Source organism: Rhinoraja longicauda, chromosome 20 (genome assembly GCF_053455715.1).
Source record: "Rhinoraja longicauda isolate Sanriku21f chromosome 20, sRhiLon1.1, whole genome shotgun sequence".
Classification (NCBI taxonomy): Eukaryota; Metazoa; Chordata; class Chondrichthyes; order Rajiformes; family Arhynchobatidae; genus Rhinoraja; species Rhinoraja longicauda.
The window spans coordinates 11,139,522-11,160,954 of NC_135972.1; the positions used below are offsets into that span (position 1 = coordinate 11,139,522).

General features: G+C 42.3%; 1 protein-coding gene across 1 annotated transcript in view; it reads left to right on the plus strand.

Moving 5' to 3' along the window:
* Positions 1–21,433, plus strand: part of LOC144603754 (cadherin-related family member 3-like) — a 54,798-nt gene that overhangs the window by 23,432 nt on the left and 9,933 nt on the right. Inside the window, exons 4-12 of the mRNA XM_078417461.1 lie at positions 1,481–1,575; positions 3,292–3,389; positions 4,442–4,546; positions 6,190–6,338; positions 7,536–7,722; positions 10,213–10,378; positions 11,323–11,425; positions 13,779–13,877; positions 17,816–18,054. Of these exons, the coding sequence (XP_078273587.1) occupies positions 1,481–1,575; positions 3,292–3,389; positions 4,442–4,546; positions 6,190–6,338; positions 7,536–7,722; positions 10,213–10,378; positions 11,323–11,425; positions 13,779–13,877; positions 17,816–18,054 (1,241 nt within the window). The remainder of the gene's footprint in view (positions 1–1,480; positions 1,576–3,291; positions 3,390–4,441; positions 4,547–6,189; positions 6,339–7,535; positions 7,723–10,212; positions 10,379–11,322; positions 11,426–13,778; positions 13,878–17,815; positions 18,055–21,433) is intronic.

Here is a 21,433-nt window from a genome sequence, read left to right on the forward strand (position 1 = left end):
ATACATGACTTGCACAAAATATTTCTGATAACAGAGAGGATTATTTTAATGGGTTCATGAAGACAAATATTCATCGCACCTGGAGCACGCCTCTATTGAACCTGAGTTCCAGAGGCAATTACCAGGAACGGCAATGTGCAAGTCACTGTGTTCCTCCTGACTTTGATGCTTGCTAAAAATAGCGTCAAAATCAGGAATGCAATGGAGCTCAAATACCAGCAGATGTGACCTTCTGACCCAGTTCTGATTCCAGGGGGTAACTTAAATGTGCTGAGCAAAAGTCTTTGAATGGATCTGAACTAAAAATAGCAGACACATTTTTCATTTTTTTAAGTGTTTTTAAAATGTTTTAATTAATGTAGAGTCATAGAGTTACTTTATTTTAATTAATATTAATGTTTATAATTAATCAAAATTAATTTAAGACGTTTTACATAATAGTCATTTAAAAAAAAAAGCTTTAGTGGCTTAGAAACATAGAAACATAGGTGCAGGAGGGGGTTATTCGGCCCTTCGAGCCAGCACCGCCATTAATTGTGATCATGGCTGATCATCCACAATCAGTAACCTGTGCCCAACTTCTCCCCATATCCCTTGATTCCGCTAGCCCCTAGAGCTCTATCTAACTCTCTCTTAAATTTAGGTATTTGCCTTGCCATCTCAGGCCCCATTGGCACGTGTCACCATTCCACACTGACCTTTCTATCCTAGGTCTCCTCTACTGTCAGAGTGAGACTAAACTCAAATTGGAGGAACAGCATCTCATATTTCGCTTGGGCAGCTTACAGCCCAGTGGTATGAATATTGATTTCTCTAATTTCAAGTAGCCGCTGCATTTCCTCTCTCTCTCTCTCTCTCTCTCTCTCTCCTCTCTCTCTCCTCTCTCTCCTCTCTCTCTCTCTCTCTCTCTCTCTCTCTCTCTCTCTCTCTCTCTCTCTCTCTCTCTCTCTCTCTCTCTCTCTCTCTCTCTCTCTCTCTCTCTCTCTCTCTCTCTCTCTCTCTCTCTCTCTCTCTCTCTCTCTCTCTCTCTCTCTCTCTCTCTCTCTCTCTCTCTCCCACCCAAGTTGCACCAGCTTCTCCCTTTTACCCAACAAACAACTAACAATGGACTGCTTCCTTTATCATCGTTACTTTTTTTGCATATCTTTCATTCATTGTTCTTTATCTCTCTACATCATCATCTTCTACATCTCTTGTTTCCCATTCCCCGTGACTTCAGTCTGAAGAAGGGTCTCGACCCGAAACGTCACCCATTCCTTTTCTCCAGAGATGCTGCCTGTCCCACTGAGTTACTCCAGCATTTTGTGTCTAGCCCCAGTAGTGAAGCTTGGAGCTGAATTTACTCCTGTGGCATGCAAAAAGTTACATCAGCGGTCGAGGCCGCATGGGGAGTGGTGGGGAACGCAAGATGCAGGTGAATCGAGCGCTACCTGGCCTTAAGGCAAATCAGCATGTTCATTTAACCTGCGTTACCTTGCAGTTGTATACGTTGACTTCCTGGAGAATTTAGCAGTCGGTGCGTTGATCTATGAAGTTAAAGCGACTGATCCTGACAAAGATGACGACGTTCTCTCAGTAAGTCCTTTCCGAGATAGGCAGATGCAAATTCCAAATGCAGAACCTTGCTTTCTTTCCCCCTGTCATTTTATTTTACCCAGACTTTGAGGGTCACAAGTTGGGGTGTAGATTACCAGCGCTGAAAGGCTCATTTAGGGAGGCAAGGTGGCGCAGGGGTAGAGTTGCTGTCTTACAGCGCCAGAGACCCAGGTTCAATTCTGACAACTAGTGCTGTCTGCACGGAGTTTGCACGTTCACACTGACCACATGGGTTTCCTCCGGTGCTCTGGATTCCTCCCACACTCCAAAGATGTACAAATTTGTAGGTTAATTGGCTTCAGTAAAAATTGTAAATTGTTCCTAGTGTGTAGGATAGTGCTAGTGTAACGGGATGATCGCTGTTCGGCGTGGACTCGGTGGACCGAAGGGCCTGTTTCCCCACAGAATCTCTAAAGTCTAAAGCCAGTAAAGTCCCACGGCTAGAAAGACATCTGCCACCATTTTCAACACAGAACAACCCCATTGCAACCCTTCCCAGTCTCCACATTGCCACATTGCAGGATGGTGAGTCTGTGGAACTCTTTGCCATAAGAAGGCTGTGGAGGCCAAGTCAATGGATATATCTAAGGCAGAGATTGATAGATTCTTGATTGGTACGGGTGTCAGAGGTTATGGGGAGAAGGCAGGAGAATGGGGTTAGGAGGGAGAGATAGATCAGCAAAGATTGAATGTCAGAGTAGAACTTGATAGGCTGAATAGCCTCATTAGACAATAGACAATAGGTGCAGGAGGAGGCCATTTGGCCCTTCGAGCCAGCACCGCCATTCAATGTGATCATGGCTGATCATTCTCAATCAGTACCCCCGTTCCTGCCTTCCTCCCCATACCCCCTGACTCCCGCTGTCCCTTAAGAGCTCTATCTAGCTCTCTCTTGAATGCATTCAGAGAATTGGCCTCCACTGCCTTCTGAGGCAGAGAATTCCACAGATTCACAACTCTCTGACTGAAAAAGTTTTTCCTCATCTCAGTTCTAAATGGCCTACCCCTTATTCTTAAACTGTGGCCCCTTGTTCTGGACTCCCCCAACATTGGGAACATGTTTCCTGCCTCTAACGTGTCCAACCCCTTAATAATCTTATACGTTTCGATAAGATCTCCCTCTCATCCTTCTAAATTCCAGTGTATACAAGCATTCTGTTCCTATCACTTATGATCTTATAATTATCAGTGAATTACAATATATATATGCAGGCATAACTTCTACGCACAGAAACTGGATGGAATTGTTTCCAATCCTTTGCAAAATTAATCCCCATTTCAATGTACCAAGGCCAGCCACAAAGTGACTCACAGTAACTCATGGGAGTCTAATGGCAGCATGGATCCAGGGCCTGCCCTGTACCGGGTCAAACGGACACACATATTAATTGCACAATGCAGTCCCAGCTTCTGGTTTCCAGAGCTGTGGACTTCAGTGGCCTCTCCTCACCCCTCACCTTTAAATTTTTGGGAAATCTTATGAAATAGCTCGTGTACAATCCGTGAAGTAAATGAATGTAAAAAAACAAAATGCTGGAGTAACTCAACGGGCCAGGCAGCTTTGACCCACTGGGTTACTCCAGCACTTTGTGCTTTCCTCCCCCCCACCTCCCCCCCCCCCCCCCCCCCCCCCGTAAACCAGCATCTGCAGTTCCTTGTGCTTCCATGTAAATGTATGTTTTGGGTTTATTTCAGTATTCTGTCAATTCCTTGCTGGTTACCATTAATCCTAGTGGGAAAAACGGGGCAATTCTCGCGGCAAAGTCATTTGATTACGAGAAAGATTTGCACAGGTAAACATTCCTTCTCTTTCCTGTTATCAGTTGGTGTTTTGTGTTAATTAATTTGTATTGGACAGGCAAGATGCAGGAAAAATTTTCCCGATGTTGGGGGAGTCCAGAACTAGGGGTCACAGTTTAAGAATAAAGGATAGGCCATTTAGGACTGAGATGAGGAGAAACATTTTCACCCAGAGAGTTGTGAATCTGTGGAATTTTCTGCCACAGAAGGCAGTGGAGGCCAATTCACTGGATGTATCCAAGAGAGAGAGTTAGATATAGCTCTTAGGGCTAATGGAATCAAGGGATATGGGGAGAAAGCAGGAACAGGGTACTGTTTTTGGATGAACAGCCATGATCATATTGAATGGTGGTGCTGGCTCATAGGGTCGAATGGCCTACTCCTGCACCTATTTTCTATGTTTCTACAAGGAAATAATCCCAGAATAAGTGCCAGGTGACCTTCCCAGTCACGTGTAGGGTAGACACCTTATCTGCCTCTTTCCTACCTTTCCTGCAGAGCTGCATGGCTGAAACTAACAGGGCTCTACACGACTTTGCTTATCATATCATAGCATTCATATTTCATTACTCCATTGAGGCCGACACAGTGGCGCAGCGGTAGAGTTTAGAGCGCCAGAGACCACGGTTCGACCCTGACCATGGCTGCTGTCTGTACGAAGTTTGTACGTTCTCCCTGTGACCGTGTGGGTTTTCTCCGGGTGCTCCTGTTTCCTCCCACACTCCAAAGACGTGCAGGTTTATAGGTTAAGTGGCTTCGGTAAAATTGTAAATTGTCCCTGGTGTGTCGGACAGTGCTGGTGTAAGAGTGATTGGTGGTCGGCACGGACTCGGTGGGCCGAAAGGCCTGTTTTCGCGCTGCATCTCTAAAATCTAAAGTCCTCTATAATTAAGTTTTTTGTCATCTTGCCTTCAGTGCTTCATCAAAACTTGTTTGATGACCCACTTGTGAAACTCCAGGAATGCTTTGCTACGTTGAAGGCACAATGTAACTACAGGTTTGCTTTGTTGTTGACTATCAGCGTTATTGTTCTGCATTATTGCAGTTTCAGTGTGATCGTGACAGTGAAGGATGCACTAGGTCATAGCATCACAGGGATTATCGTGGTCAATTTAATTAACGCAAACGACAACTGGCCAGTTTTTAAGCAGTGAGTACTTGATTATTTTTCCTTTAACTTACTGTTTGCTAATATTTAACCAAAGCCCATGACTGAGCAAATAGAGTCATAGAGTCATACAGTGTGGAAACAGGCCCAACTTGCCCACACCGGCCAACATGTCCCATCTACACTTGTCCCACCTGCCTGCGTTTGGTCCATATCCCTCGAAACCTGTCCTATCCATGTACCTGTCTAATTGTTTCTTAAATACTGCCATCGTCCCTGCCTCAACTACCTCCTCCAGCACCTTGTTACACGCACCCACCGCCCTTTGTGTAAAAATGTTACCCCTCAGATTCCTATTAAATCTTTCCCCTCCTCACCTTAAACCAATGTCTTCTGGTTCTTCATTCCCCTACTCTGGGTAAGGGACTCTGTTGTGGGAAGAGGAACTGTGAAAACAAAAGATCAAACAATAACTAATGAACTGTGTGCAGTTCATTGAATGTTTAAAAATGAACAATACTAACTAATTCTGAAGGATTACTTAAAATTGCTTGGTGTATTCATCATATTTTCCCAATTGCTGTTTTGTGTTTGATTTTCCATTACTCAAAAGTGATTATTTTAAGATGTAGGCTTTGCAGGTGTGCTTAGCGTTTAATGCTCATTTATAATTATCCAGAAGCTGTATTAGATTATCTTCTTGAATATGTTTTGATTTGATCAAGCGGCTGGCTATACAGCGGAGGATTAAGTCAGACACACTGGTGTGACCCTTCAGTCTGAAGAAGGGTCTCGACCCGAAACATCGCCCATTCCTTCTCTCTCGAGATGCTGCCTGACCCGCTGAGTTACTCCAGCATTTTGTGTCTACCGGGGGTGTGACTACCCATGCTTCCCTAAAGTCAGACTCGAATCAGTCTTAAAAAGTGATCTGACCTGAAATGTCACCTGTCCACCCCCTTCCCAGATACTGCCTGACCCGCTGTGTTCCTCCAGCACTTTGTGTTTTCCTTCCCTAAAGGATGCTATTGAATCACGTTACATTTTATACCGGCCTGACAACGAGATAGCCACTTTTCCTTTCCAATTAAAAAAAGTACATTTCAGCGACTTATTTGCAATCATCAATTTGCCATGATGGGATTTGAACCCTGATTCTTTAATCCCATAACATAACCATCGCTATATCTCATTCGGAGCCTAGCTTTTATGTTTTCCACATGGAAACACTGCAGATAATGTGTAAGAGCTAGTGTTTCTATTGTGGATAGGCACAAGGCGCTGGAATAACTCAGTGGGTCTGGCAGCATCTCTGGAGAAAAAGAATGGTGACGTTTCGGGTCAGGACCCTTCTTCAGATTCCGACCCAAGACATCACCCATCCTTTTTGTCCAGAGATGTTGCCTGACCCGCTGAGTTACTCCAGCACTTTGTGTCTGTCTTTGGTATAAACCAGCATTTGCAGTTCCTTTTTATTACATTATACCAGATTAATCCAGATAGGTTTTAGTTTTAGTCTAAATTAGTTACTTTATTATTGTCAGGTGGAATTGCAAAGCAGCCAAGACCTTCCTACATACAATGTTTGTGTTGTGGTTTGGATACATTGATACAGCGTCAGTTAATAAGTGCATTGGTTTTATGGGCTTGTGAATGTCAGTTGTCCTGTATTTCTATTGCTCCAGAAATGAAACAAGATTTAATATTTTGGAAGAAATGCAACCAAATTCAGTAATTGGAAAGGTCACAGCCTACGATCTCGATGACGATAAAACATCCAGCAGCTTAATTTATTTTATGAGCACTCCAACCCAATACTTCACCATTAACTCAGGTACGGAAATTTCCATGCTGCACCTTACAATTAATCAATGTGAATCACAGAAAATGTACATTGTACTTTCTGTTACATTGAAGTATCTATAATGATGACATCAAAGTGCATGCAAAACAGATCAATTCAGTTTAGAGAAACAGCGTGGAAACAGGCCCTTCGTGACCGCGTGGGTTTTCTCCGAGATCTTCGGTTTCCTCCCACACTCCAAAGACGTACAGATTTGTAGGTTAATTGGCTTGGTATAAAATGTATAAATGTAAAAATAGAGTGGTGTTAACGTGCGGGGATCGCTGGGCGGTGTGGACTCGGTGGGCCGAAGGGCTTGTTTCTGCTCTGTATCTCTAAACTAAACTAAAACTCAAGCATTTCCACAGTGACATTTCTAACTGCAGTCTGAGCGCACTAGATATTATATTATGGCCCAGGTGGTTTCAGTGCCATCTATAGCATTTTGCATTAGATTCTCCACGTTCATCCTCTCTAATTCATTTCACATTTGAAAGATCACAATCCAATAACGTTTAAATCCTTTCCCTAAAGAGAATAATCCCAACCTGTTTAAACTTAGATAAATACTTTGCATTTCAGATCCCATCTACAGACTGCTTTTCTTAAATAATCTCCATTCACAATCAATCAATCAATCAATCACAATCACAATAATACTTTATTAGCCGAGTATGCTTTGCAACATACGAGGAACTTCATTTGTCATACAGTCATAACAATAAAAAGCAACAGGACACACGAAATACATTTTAACATGAACATCCACCGCAGTGACTCCTCCACATTACTCACTGTGATGGAAAGCGAAAGAAAGTTCAATCTCTCCCTTCCTTGTCCTCCAGCGGTCGGGGGCCTCTAACCTTCCGTTGACGGGACGATCTTGACTCATTCTCTTTATTCACCAACTGAAAGACATTTCACTCTTTCATTTCCACTTTCTTAAATGGATTGATGCCTCGCTGGAATAGGGTCTCATTGGGAAAAGAAGGTCTTCATTGTCCTTTGAAATTGTGGGATTGGCCCTGGAATGAGGGAGAAGGGAACACACTCCATAGAGAACCCTTTCCTGCTGCTGCAATGGTTTCTGATTCTTATTCCTTTCTTCAATGGTCCATTCCCAAAAATAGTTACAATTTATAAAGAAAGATGTTATTTTAAGTGTGGTCTGGTGCTTTTCTATTGCAGTTACAGGTGAGCTGATTGTCTCAGCAATAATTGACCGTGATAATGGACCTTTCAGAAATCTTCCAATCCAGGAGTTTGAGGTTGGTGCCAAAAACCCTTCTCAAGGGCATACAGCTTTGATGACCATCATCATCAACATAAGGGATGTCAACGACAACCAACCCTTCTGTTTCCCACATACTTACAGGTACCTGGCTCATTAATTCTTCATAGCTTTAGTTTTAGTTTTTGAGATACTTCCGCCCTCCAAGTCCACGCAGACCAATGATCACCCAAACACTAATGTAAGAAGGAACTGCAGATGCTGGTTTACACTGAAGATAGACACAAAATGCTGGAAATAACTCACTGGGTCAGGCAGCATCTCTGGAGAAAAGGAACAGCATTTTGTGTCTATTACCCGTACACTAGTTCTATCCTACTCACTAAGGCCAATTTTACGGAAGCCAATTAACTTACCAACCTGCACGTCTTTGGGATGAGGGAGGAAGCTGGAGCACCTGGAGAAAACCCACACGGTCACAGGGAGAACGTACAAACTCCGTACAAACAGTAACCCGTAGTCGGGATTGAACCCGGGTGTCTGGTGCAGTGAGGCAGCAACTCTACCAATGCGCCACCATGCCTCCCCTTGTTACTGCAAACACTGGAAAAGTTCCACAAGATAAAAATCGATTTCATTACATGATAGGAGCTGGTCATCAATAGGGAAGATTTGCTCTGTGTGCTGCGTGTGGGAAACAAGAGTGAATTTTTAGCTGAAGAATCTTTTTTGATATGCATCCATCTTTTTTCCACTTAAGTTATTGAACGGGATGAGCAGACGGAGCAAGGCATAACAGAATTGTGTTGAAAGCCTGTAATTGTCTGTCAGGCATAGTATGTGTGACACACACACACAAATATTGAAGGACACACAGTCACAAGTCAGCCTGTAACCCCCAGCAATGCAGTCACTTTAAAAAGAATTGCGACGGCATTGCTTTATTCACCTGCAGGCCCACTGTGCATTCACAATAGTGAAGAGGTAGAATATGACAGAAAGGAAAAGGACAGACAGAAGGTGGTGGGTACATGGAACGAGCTGCCAGAGGGGGTAGTTGAGGAAGGGACGAAAACAGCATTTAAAAGACATTTGGACAGTTACGTGGGTAGGAAAGGTTTAGAGGGATATGGGCAGGTGGAATTAATAGAGATGGGACATGTTGGTCAGCATGGGGCAGATAGGGTTTATACAGGTGTGCCATATTCCATTCCCAGACTGAATATGGGAACTGAATATGGCACACCTGTATAAACCAATCTGCCCCTTTAAATCTAGGGTAAAGAGAAATTGCAAATGATGAATCTTTCAATAAAAACAGAAAATGTTGGAAATGCAAAGAAAATCTTCCAGCACTTTGTGTCTTTTTTGGTAAACAAGTATCAGCAGTTTCTTGTGTATGTACAGTCTTGTGTGGTATAATCTTGTATCGTGTAATCATGCATAGTCTTTGCGCTGACTGGATAGGACTTAATAACAAGCTTTTCTCTGTACCTCGGGACACGTGACAATAATAAACGAAATTAAATGTTTGTAGTTCTGTCCCCAAGACATCTTTCACCCAAGTTTTCAATTGATTGCTTTAGATTAACCAACCCTTGTGAGCCTGAAATTCATCATGCAATGGGAAATAGTTCAAGATCTTGTTCACCACACCTCAGTAATTTCTGCGCATAATTCTGGCTGCAGAATATTGTTTCAGTGACAACTAGTATATTCATGAAATAGCTCATCAAAGTGAGCAATACCCAGGTTGAACTTAAATCATGGAAAGCCATAGGGATCGTAATACTAGTTTAGTTTATTTTAGTTTAGTTTAGATTAGTTTTGTTGATTGTCACATGTACCGAGGTCCAGTGAAAAACGTTTTTTGTTGCGTGCTGACCAGTCAGCAGCAAAAGTTTAATTTAATTTCGTTTAGTTCAATTTAATTTATTGTCACGTGTACCGAGGTACAGTGAAAAACGTTTGTGTGCTAACCAGTCAGCGGAAAATGTTTTGTTTAGTTTAGTTTATTGTCACTTGTACCGAGGTACAGTGAAAAGCTTTTTAGTTGCGTGCTATCCAGGCAACGGAAAAAGTTTTGTTTAGTTTATGCGTTTGTCAACAAGTAGATAACTTATTGTTGAATATGAAGTTATTGTCCAATGGCATAGGGATGCATACGTAGTTTGGCATTGGGCTTGGTTTTCTTGGTTGAGCGCTTATCCTGGTGTTATAGCACCTATTTTGTGTTTTAACTGTAATTCAAAATAGTTTAGTTTCGTTTCGTTTATTGTCATGTGCACTGAGGTAGAGTGAAAAGCTTTTTTTGTTGTGCGCTATCCAGTCAGCAGAAAGACTGTACATGATTACAATCAAGCCACTTTGAACCTTGTTTGAACTGTGGAACAGCATCCCTCTCCCCATCAGAACTGCCCCCTCCATCGACTCCTTTAAGTCCAGGCTCAAAACCTATTTCTACTCCCTAGCGTTTGAGGCTCATTGAGGAGGCGCTGTGAACTGTTTGCGTGCTACTGTATGTTTCATTTTTTTCCTTAGTACCTAATCAGATGTACAGCCTTTGGTCAACGTGGGTTGTTTTTAAATGTGCTATACAAATAAAATTGACTTGACTTGACTTGACTTGTTTAGTATCCAGGTACCAGAAACTACTGAAAAGGATACAACAATCGTTACCATATCCTGCAAAGATAACGACGTTGATCTTGCGAACAGACAGTTCACAACTTCGCTTCAACCTGGTCTAAACACTGGCGGAAAATTTGCTTTGAATGGGAAGAACAGCACTACGATTGTGGTAAGTGAGTTTCCCTTTACAGCGCGTCTACTGGATAAAAATCAGGTCAACCTCCCTCTCTGGAGGAAACGCGTTTAAATGAAAAATGAACATTCTGGACACGGGAAAAACACTTCCATGCTTTTGAAGCAATCTTGCAGCTTGTCGGAAGGTTCACAGCTAAAGGCATCTCCCTGCGTGGTGCTGACACAGTCCAGAGGAAAGATCTTTGTTCAAGAGAGTTCACAGAATCAAGGGTGACACAGGAATGAGGTTAATGTAGTGGCTGCCTCATAACTCGAGCAACCCAGGTTCCATCCTGACCTCTGCTTGGAGACGTCCGAAGAAGGGTTTAGTTTAGTTAAGTTTAGAGATGCAGCACGGAAACAGGCCCTTTGGCCCACTGTCCGCACCGACTAGCAATCCCCACAAATTAAAACTATCCTACACACACCTAGGGACAATTTACATTTATACCAAGCCAATTAACCTACAAATCTGTACGTCTTTGGAGTGTGGGAGGAATCTGAAGATCTCGGAGAAAACCCATGCAGGTCATGGGGAGAACGTATAAACTCCATACAGACAGCACCCGTAGTCTGGATCGAACCCGGGCCTCTGGTGCTGTAAGGCAGTAGCTTTTCTGCTGTGCCACTGTCTCAACACAAAACGTTCTTTTCTCCAAAGATGCTACCTGACCCACTGAGTTACTCCAGCATTGTGTGTCTCTCTTCCATATAATTTGGTGTTCAAATAAACCACCATTAACTGCTTCCATTGCCTCCCTCAGGACTACTACTCAGTGAAATATTAAGGAAGGTGTTAAGTCCTCATTTAGGCCCTCATTTTGGATTCATATATGTATATGAATTTTAGGCACAATTCCAAGAGCACTTTTATTTTAATTGTTCAAATATTTCAAGGCTCCCCATTACAACCACTGCTCCCCAATTTTGCTTTGGAAGGTTATTGGAGACCTGGACTTTGAAGCTGTTACCAATCTTGAAGATTACAATGTTTACATGATGTCGGTAGTTGTCACAGACATTGCCCCACCTTATTACCAAGGTAAGAGACTAACTCAAGAGTTCACAACATTTAAAAAACATTTGGACAAGTACATGATTGGATAGGTTTGGAGGGATAAGGGCCAAACGCAAGCAGATGGAAGTAGTGTGAATGTGGCATGTTGGTCGATGTGGGTAATTTAGACAATAGACAATAGGTGCAGGAGGAGGCCATTCGGCCCTTCAAGCCAGTACCGCCATTCAATGTGATCATGGCTGATCATTCTCAATCAGTACCCCGTTCCTGCCTTCTCCCCATACCCCCTGACTCCGCTATCCTTAAGAGCTCTATCTAGGCTAAAGGCTTTGTTTCCACCTTGTATGACTCTATGATTAGTATGGGTGCCAAGGGTTCTGGGGAGAAGGCAGGAGAATGGGGTTAGGAGGGAGAGAGATCAGCCATGATTGAATGGCAGAATAGACTTGATGGGTTGAATGGCCTAATTCTGCTCCTAACACTTATGACCGATGACTCTATCAGAGCAATAATTCCATTTTAGGTTATTTACACAGAGGGTGGTGGGTGAAAGCAGATACGATGGTGACGTTTATGAAACGTTTTGATAGGGCACATTGATATTGATGGGTATGGATCATGTGCAGAGAGATGAGAATAATTTATCTTACCATCATGTCTGGCACAGGCATTGTGGGCCAAGGACCTGGTCATATGCTGCAGTGTTCTATGTTTTATGTTCTATGAATTCAAAAGGCTGGTTTCTGAGACATCTTTAAATATGGGCATTTAACTGCAAAGTTTAAGCAGGTTATTGCAAGGTTAGTTTATTGATTTCCAGATACTCTCTCTCTATATATATATATTCAATCTCTTCTGCAATCGTTCATAATTTTTCATGGAAGTTTTTATTTATTTATGCCGAGAGCCTAGAGACATTGAGATTATTCTCAGTAGACCAGAAAAGACTGATAAGAAGGTTTCATTGAAGTGCTTAACATTATGAGGGGCTTTAATATAAAGAGGGTAAAATGGGTTCAAACGGTTCAAAGGTCTTTTTATTGTCACATGTACGAATTAAGGTACAGTGATATTCGATTCAGTTCTACTGAATGAAGGTTAATGACCAGAGGATACTACTGTTAGATAATTGGGTTTGATGGGGAGAATTATTATTAGACGGTGACTTAGCAAGATCACAAATGCACTGTTGAAAGGATGGCCAAGGGAAATGCTGGAAGCCATATATGTTATTATTTTAAATAATATTTAAGAAATCAGGTTTTTTTGTTTTAATTCCTTTAGCAGGGTTGTTCATCTGATTATGTTGTTAATTCATTCAGCAGGGAAAATAATCTTACATTTTTTGAACAAAGTCAAATATTAGAGTTTACCAATTCCTCGCCAAGCTATTTTATGCTTTTCTTAAGTTGATTTCTTATGTGTATTTGTCTTAGAAGTAAGCATTACATCTACATTAGATTAATTAAGTCTAAAGCATTTTTTAATTCATTTGATGTTCTGGAACAGTGGCTAGGACTTTCCAATCAATCTGCTGTGTATTTCCACACAGTCCAATTTTATCTCTGTAATTGCAACAGCTGGCCTGAATAACAGGGTACGCCCACTTTGAAGAGGTTCTCCTTCTCTCTTCGACGAGAGTTTTGCAACATCTTCTCTCACTGCTCCCCCTCTGTGATTCCTCCTGCTCTCCGACGTTACGATCACGTTTTACATTTCTCCAAATCTCTCCACATCACCGTCTACATTTCCCATCTCCCATTTCCATTTCCCCGACTCTCAGTCTGAAAAAGGGTCTCGACCTGAAATGTCACCTATTTGCCCTCTTCACCCTCTTCACCCTCTTCTCCAGAGATGCTTTCTGACCTGCCGAGTTACTCCAGCTTTTTGTGTCTATCTATGTTTAAAACAGCATCGGCAGTTCCTTCCTACATGGCAGAGGTTTATGCACTAGTTGTGCTTAACGCACCTTCAATCTCTGCAGACATTTGCGCTCATTTAAAAAACAGGGTGGCAGAAACACAACATGCTCACAAAATAATCCACAGTCCTTTCGTCATGACCGAAGATTTCAGCTCATTTTGGCCAATTCCCGTTTTGGAAGTTGAGCTGAATCTTTTGCTGACTCGACCAATGATAAGTCAAAGTTAAAGTTAGCTGATTATTTGAATGCTGGGCTAAAATGATGCCAACATGGGGAACACTATTCCAAAACGACAATGATTCGGGGTATGATTAGTGCTGAAACGCCCACGAAGACGTTTAACGTTTAATTGCATCTTCACATTGTGCCCTGACAAGTCATAGGCTGAATGCAAAACGTTGCTTAAGAAATTTCTAAATCAAATGTTGTAAAAATGTGACTTTTCTCACCCAGATACAGTGACCGTCTACATCACGGTCACAGCAGTAAACGAGTTTCCGCCATCCTTTGGCCAGGCATCTTATACTTTCAACATTTCCGAATTCAGTGAAAGTAAGTAAAAACCTAGAGAAACCAAGGTTTTCTGTCTCTGGAGAGAAGGAATGGATGACGTTTTGGGTCGAGACCCTTCTTCAGACTGATGTCAGGGGAGGGGGTGGAGTCTGAAGAAGGGCCTCGACCCATAATGTCACCCATTCCTTCTCTCCTGAGATGCTGCCTGACCCGCTGAGTTACTCCAGCATTTTGTGTCTACCTAAAACTTTTCATTCATCTGCTATGAATGTTATGCATGGCCTTTATTACCCTGGCCACCATGTTGGTATTGAGCTGCCTTCTTGACTGTGAGAGTTTGTTTCTTAGAACTGTGGTCCAGCAATGCTGAAGGATTGACGCTCTAAGCCTAGGTCAAGATGGTGATATTGTGGATAAGTTCAAGTCTATGAGATGGGTTGCTTGTTGCCTTGCCTCTTCTAGGTGACGGGCTGGGGCTGGAAAAATAGCAGTGGTGGATCACACCTTATAGATGATGCACTCTCTAGCTCCACCAGTCAGTGTTGAAGGAAGTGAAGGTAGACGGAATGTAGAAACAAAGCGTTGCAGATGCTGGTTCATACCAAAGATAGACACAAAGTGCTGGAGTAACCTAGCAGGTTAGGCAGCATCTCTGGAGAAAAAGGACAGGTGATGTTTCGGGTTAAGATTCTTCTTCAGACTAGAAGTATGCGGTGGGTTGGGGGTGGGGGGGGGGGAGGTGAGAAGTGAGAAAAGACCAGGGTCAATCAAGGTCAGCCACAAATAACCGGGTAGGTGTGAAGGAGTAAAACAATATGGAGAACTGTGGAACTGGTAAAACAACTAGGAGGGAGGGAGGGGGAAGGGGGAAATAAAAATTATCCTTAATATGCAGAAGCATTCAAAATATTGAAAAAAAAAATTATAAAACAAAAAATGAACATTTAATATACATTGAAAATTTCATGTAAGCTTAAATAATTTAAAATGTGACACATCAGAAATATAAAAGGTCTATTCAAGCGAACTGTTCAAGTCTATTCAGAGACAAATCCAACTCCCTGACCCTTTTCTGAGCTGGTTCCTCAGTGTCATATCATTGACATCCACAAGTGCATATTCCACAGCTGTACTCTGTGCAGAGATCAACGGCAATGAATAGTGAAGGATTCACCAGCAGTAATCTGCAAGTTTGGGAATTAAATGTCAATAGTCAATAGTCAATTTATTTGTCACAAACACATAAATGTGCAGTGAAATGAAAGATTACCCACAGTCCAACAATAAGACCAATAAAAATAAGCAATAAAAATAAGCAAGAAACATCCATCAGTGTGAGTCTCCTCCAGTCACCTTCTCACTGTGATGGAAGGCCAGAATGTATTTTCTCTTCCCCTGCCGTCTTCTCCCACGGTCAGGCTGTTGAAGTTGCCACGTCGGGGCGGTCGTGGCTCCCGACATTGTAGCCCCCGCCGGGCAGAGAAAATCCCGCGGCCTATTCCAGGCCGTGCCGGACGGTGAAAGGTCCGTGGCGGGCCGATCCAAGCCCCGCGATTCGGGGCGGGCGAAGACGCTGCCACTGACGGAGTTCCCGATGTCGGCCCCCACCCAGGGGCCTGTGGGCTTGGAAATGCAATGCCCGGAAGGCCTAACTTGATGCCATTTAGCCAGTTGCCTCCAAAATTATAATTACAGGACGTTCTTTGAGGAAGGAGATGAGGAGAAATGTCTTTAGTCAGAGGGTGGTGAATCTGGAATTCTTTGCCACAAAAGATTGTGGAGGCCAAGTCAGTGGATATTTTAAAGGCAGAGATAGATATATTCTTGATTAGTTAGGGAGTCAGAGGTTATGGGGAGAAGGCAGGAGAATGGGGTTAGAAGGAGAGATAGATCAGCCATGATTGAATGGCGAAGTAGACTTGATGGGCCGAATGGCCTAATTCTACCCCCATTCCTTGGGACCTTATGAAATTGCCATGGAGCTAATATTCAAACCAACATGTTCTCCAGAGTTAAAACATAATTTGTAATTCGGTTCTCAAATTTAACCTCTCTAAGTCTTGTAGCTCTCCTGCAGTCACTATTATTTTTCAGTGTGTTGGAAGGAACTGAAGATGCTGGTTTAAACCGAAGATAGACACAAAAAGCTGGAGTAACTCAGCGGGACAGGCAGTATCTCTGGAGAAAAGGAATAGATGACTTTTTGGGTTGGAATCCTACTTCAGCTTTTCAGTTCCTTTCTACACATTTGTGTTGTTCCTTTCTGCACATTTTTCCTCCGTTCCTTTCTACACATTTTGTCTGCCATATACTAGCATCCACAGTTCCTTTCTGCACATTATTATTCAGTGCTTTTATAATGAAGGAATGGGGGGGGCTCGAACTACGTATGAATTTCTGAGTGCTATGCCATTTTAATTTTTATATTCCCGTGCATGAATTGTGGAAACACAGTTGTCCCCAGAATTCAAGCATGAAATTCCTGGTGTCTCGGATGTACACGGAGCGATGGCATTAGATGTGCAAAGCTCTTCTGGAATATTAGGAGGTGATATTGAATCATTCCAAGCAGTCGTACCAGGCCCATGCCACGGATATCACTTTGCTCTGCACTCCTGATTAATGGGAGTGGTGGGGGAAGGGTGGGGCGGCCCTCACACATACCGCTCAAGAGAAACGGACTTCATAACCAAAGAACAGCCTGCAATACTTCTCTTCCCACTTTTGTTCCATTACCCCAATGCCCCGTAAGAATCTATGCTCAGCCTCCTATTTGGAATTGTTTTCAAATGCTACTTTTTAATGTTCCTTTGAAGTGTCAAAAGTCAAGAATGTTTTATTGTCATATGTCCCAAAACGAAATAATGAAATTCTTACCTGATCCAGCATAACAGATGTATAAACACAGTACCCTGCAAAACCCGTAATAAACAACACAAAAAAGTTTGTTTACATATAAAAGCTGGAGTAACTCAGTGGGACAGGCAGCATCTTGGGAGAGATGGAATGGGTGACGTTTTGGGTCGAGAACCTTCTTCAGAGTGAATATATATATCTACCTACCTACCACTTAGTTTTTATCTATCTATCTATCTATCTATCTATCTATCTATCTATCTATCTATCTATCTATCTATCTATCGAGAAAACAAAGTGACAGACAGACAGACAGACAGACAGACAGACAGACAGATAGACAGACAGATAGATAGATAGATAGATAGATAGATAGATAGATAGATAGATAGATAGATAGATAGATAGATAGATAGATAGATAGATAGATAGATAGATAGATAGATAGATAGATAGATAGATAGATAGATAGATAGATAGATAGATAGATAGATAGATAGATAGATAGATAGATAGATAGATAGATAGATAGATAGATCTCCCTTGGAACATTTTAACTTATTATTTGGATATTTTTTCTCTGGTGCAGAGGTTGGGTGGGTGTTAACTGAAAGCAGGATATAAAATGATGAGAGACATAGATAGGCTAAACAATCAGAACCTTTTTTCAAGGGTTGAAATGTACAAGACCAGAGAGACACAGCTTTAAGGTGAGGGGGGGAAGTTTAAAGGAGATGTGTGGGGCAAGTATTTTTACACAGAAAGTGGTGGGTGTCTGGAGTAAGCTACCAGGGATGGTGATAGATGCAGATATGATAGCAGTGGTGTTTAAGAGGACTTTAGACAGACTCATGGATATAGATAAAATATGGATATGGATCGTACAGGCAGAGGAGATTAATTTAACCTGGCAACATATTCGGCATAGACATTGTGGGGCAAAGGGCCTGTTCATGTGTTGAACTATTCTATGTCCGAGATGTTCCCAGAACCATACAATTAAAACTAAAAAAACCTAGTAATAAGCTATCTACTGTTAACAAGTACAGTTAACAGTATTTATCCAGTTAAATACTGGATAGATAAATTATTATCTAGTAACTGACTCTCCCCTTTTCCAGCAGGCACAATAGTTGGACAAGTGTTTGCAGATGACAAAGATTTTCCACACCTGAAAGTCATTTACTCGCTTGTAGCAGGGGGAAGCACACTGGGCTACAATCAGATGTTTTGGATCAATCCAACATCGGGGGATTTGCATCTTGTGGCTCGACCTGACTATGAGGCAACAGCTCAGTATTTGCTCACGGTGCAGGCTGTTGATACAGATCCCGATGATCAAAAAGCTGCTACAACCACCGTAAGTGCTTTCTGACGCTAAATGTTAGTCATGTTCATCGGTCACAGGAGCAGAATTAGGCCATTCAGCCCACCGGGTCTACTCCGCCATTCAATCATGGCTGATATCTCTTTCCCTCTCAATCCCATTCTCCTGCCTTCTCCCCGTAACCTTTGACGCCCTTACTAATCAAGAATCTGTCCACCTCCGCTTTAAAAATACCCAATGATTTGGCCTCCCCAGTCGTCTGTGCCAATGAATTCCACAGATTCCCCACCTTCTGGCTAAATAAATTCCTCTTCATCTCCTTTTTAAAGGTATGTCATTTTATTCTGCTATGCCATCTGGTTCTAGACTCTCGCAATAGTGGAAACATCCTCTCCATGTCCACTCAATGCAGGGCTTTCATTGTATCGCGAGTTTTTATAAGATCCCCCCCCCCCCTCCCTCATGCTTCTAAACTCCAGCGAGTATAGGCCCAGTGCCATCAAACACTGTCATATGTTATCCCATTTATCCCTGCCATCATTCTCATAAACCTCTTCTCGATCCTCTCCAATGCCAGCACTTCCCTCTCAAATATGGTGGCCAAAGCTGCTCACAATACTCCAGAGTCTGAAGAAACATCACTTATTGCTTTTCTCCAGTGATGCTGCCTGATCCGCTGAGTTACTCCGGCCTTTTGTGTCTATCGTCACATTACTCCAAAAATGGTCTAACCAGTGCCTTATAAAGCCTCAGTGTTGCATCCCTGCTTTTATATTCTAATCCACTCGAAAATGAATGCTGACATTGCATTTGCCATCCAAATGTTGAAATGAACATCAAATGGATATTGTACTTAACAACTTTGATTGAACCAGAACATTAACAAGGCTCGAATGTTAAACATGCTTCACAAAATAATTCAGTTTCAAAATAAATTAACTTTCTACCCAGTAGACTTATTTGGCTTCTAAAATTGAAAGGCAAAATAACTCACTTGTTGACATTGACTGAGGCAATAATTAAAGAAGTTTAATGTAACAGGGGAATTTGCTTGGCATATTTACAACAGTCATTCTTGACTCGTGGCCAGACAGCTGAAATGGTGCAGGACCAAAATAGGGCACTTAGCTAAAACATCCCCCACAAACTCAACTCCAATTAATCTAGAGAAGAATGACATTGACAAGTCATTTTTCACCTCTTCCTGATCTTTCCGCCTTTTCTTTTATAAATATAATTTTCCCTCACTACTGTGCTTTGCTCAATTAATTTTTTGTGGGAGAAAATAGGTTGCTGTGCTCCCTTACAATAACGGATGCGTTTAAAATCTATTTCTTAAGCTTGAAAGCTCTTTGGAGCATCGTAACATTGTTCAAGGAGTTACTTAAATCAAGTCCCTTCATTTTTGCGAAATCGCCTGAATAAACTTAATTATATACCTGAAAAATCCCATGCAGTCGGTTCACTCATAGTTACTACATGATTTAACAAGCTGCACAGTTGTATCAAAAATCACAACACACTATGGACCATGTTAACTGCAGCAGTTCAAGACACTCCATATCACCCCCATTTCAAGAGCACAGCGGTAGAGTTGCTGCCTTACTGCGAATGCAGCGCCGGAGGCTCAGGTCCGATCCTGACTTCGGGCGCCATCTGTATGGAGTTTGTACGTTCTCCCCGTGAACTGCGTGGGTTTTCTCCGAGATCTTCGGTTTCCTCCCACACTCCAAAGACGTGCAGGTTTGTAGGTTAATTGACTGGGTAAATGTAAAAAAAAATTGTCCCTAGTGTGTGTAGGATAGTGTTAATATGCGGGGATCGCTGGGCGGCGCGGACTCGGTGGGCCGAAGGGCCTGTTTCTGCGTTGTATCTCTAAATCTAAATCTAAAGGGTGTTTAGCAACGAGCAATAAATGCCAGACATGCCAGTGATGCAAATATTCTGTAAATGTATTTAAAAAAGTCCAAGCCAAGTCACACCGGCAAGTGACACCCCCTTGTCAGAAATGTTAACATTTCTGTGAAAAAAATATCAACCAACATTCAAGTTAATTGAATGTACAGGAGGATAAAATTAACCCATTGTGTAAACTACTACCAGTGTCTCGCTAGGTTTATAAACAGGAATAGCTCAGGTTTAATGGATATCAAATATCAATGGATATTTTTAAGGCAGAGATAGGTAGATTCTTGATTAGTACGGGTGTCAGGGGTTATGGGGAGAAGGCAGGAGAATGGGGTTAGGAGGGAACGATAGATCAGGTGTGACTGAATGGCAGAGTAGACTTGATGGGCCGAATGGCCTAATTCTGCTCCTATCACTTATGAGTTTATGATTACCAGTGAATTACAATATATACATATACACATATATATTTATATATATATATATATAGAGGCATAACCTGTTTGCGCAGAAACTGGATTGAATAGTTTTCAATCCTTTACAAAATTAATGCCCATTTCAATGTGCCAAGGCCAGCCACAAAGTGACTCACAGTAACTCAACGGAGTCTAATGGCAGCATGGATCCTGGGCGTGCTCTGTACAGGGTCAAATGGACACACATGTTAACTGCACTCCAATTCCCAGTTTCAACAATGTAATCCATACTCCTTATGCACTGAGCAGTCGCAGTTTCTGCTTTCCAGAGCAGTCAATGTTAGTGCCCTCTCTTCATCCTCCATCTTTTGAACATCACTTATGAACATCCTTGTGTTAAGTTTGTTCATCTTGGCAAGGACATTTGTAGGGCAGAAGCATTGATTTCATATCTTTGGACCAACGGAAGATTAAATTCAGCAAGAATCTCCTCTTTCTGAGTGCAGCAATATTTGAACAGTGGGGATTAAATCAAGACTGACTTTCAACTAATTATTTAACTTGTAAGTTCAGTGGGCACATGGGTGGGTTAATGGGCGACACAAGGGTGATCTGGGTGATCTTATGGAAGTGTATACGATCATGAGGAGAATAGATAGGGTGAATGCACAGTCTTTTACCCAGAGTCGGAGAATCAAGAACCAGAGGACACAGTTTTAAGGTGAGAGGGGAAAGATTTAATAGGAAACTGAGGGGCAACTTTTTCACAAGAGAATTTTGAGGGTATATGGAATGAGCTGCCAGAGGAAGTAGTTGAGGTAATAACTACAACAACATTTAAAAGACATTTGGACTGGTACATAGATATGTACGGTTTAGAGGGATATGGACCAAACAAGGGCAGGTGGGCCTAGTGTAGATGGGGCATCTTGGTTGGGCATGGGCATGGAAAAGCAGGAAGGAGGCCATTCCCCCCTCCTTCCCCTTCCTGGGTCTTGAGGTCCTAGCTGATTGGTGCCTGTCACCCTGCCGGTTTAATAGCAGAGCTCCTTTCCATTAGTGGAAGGACGAGAGAGAGAGAGAGAGAG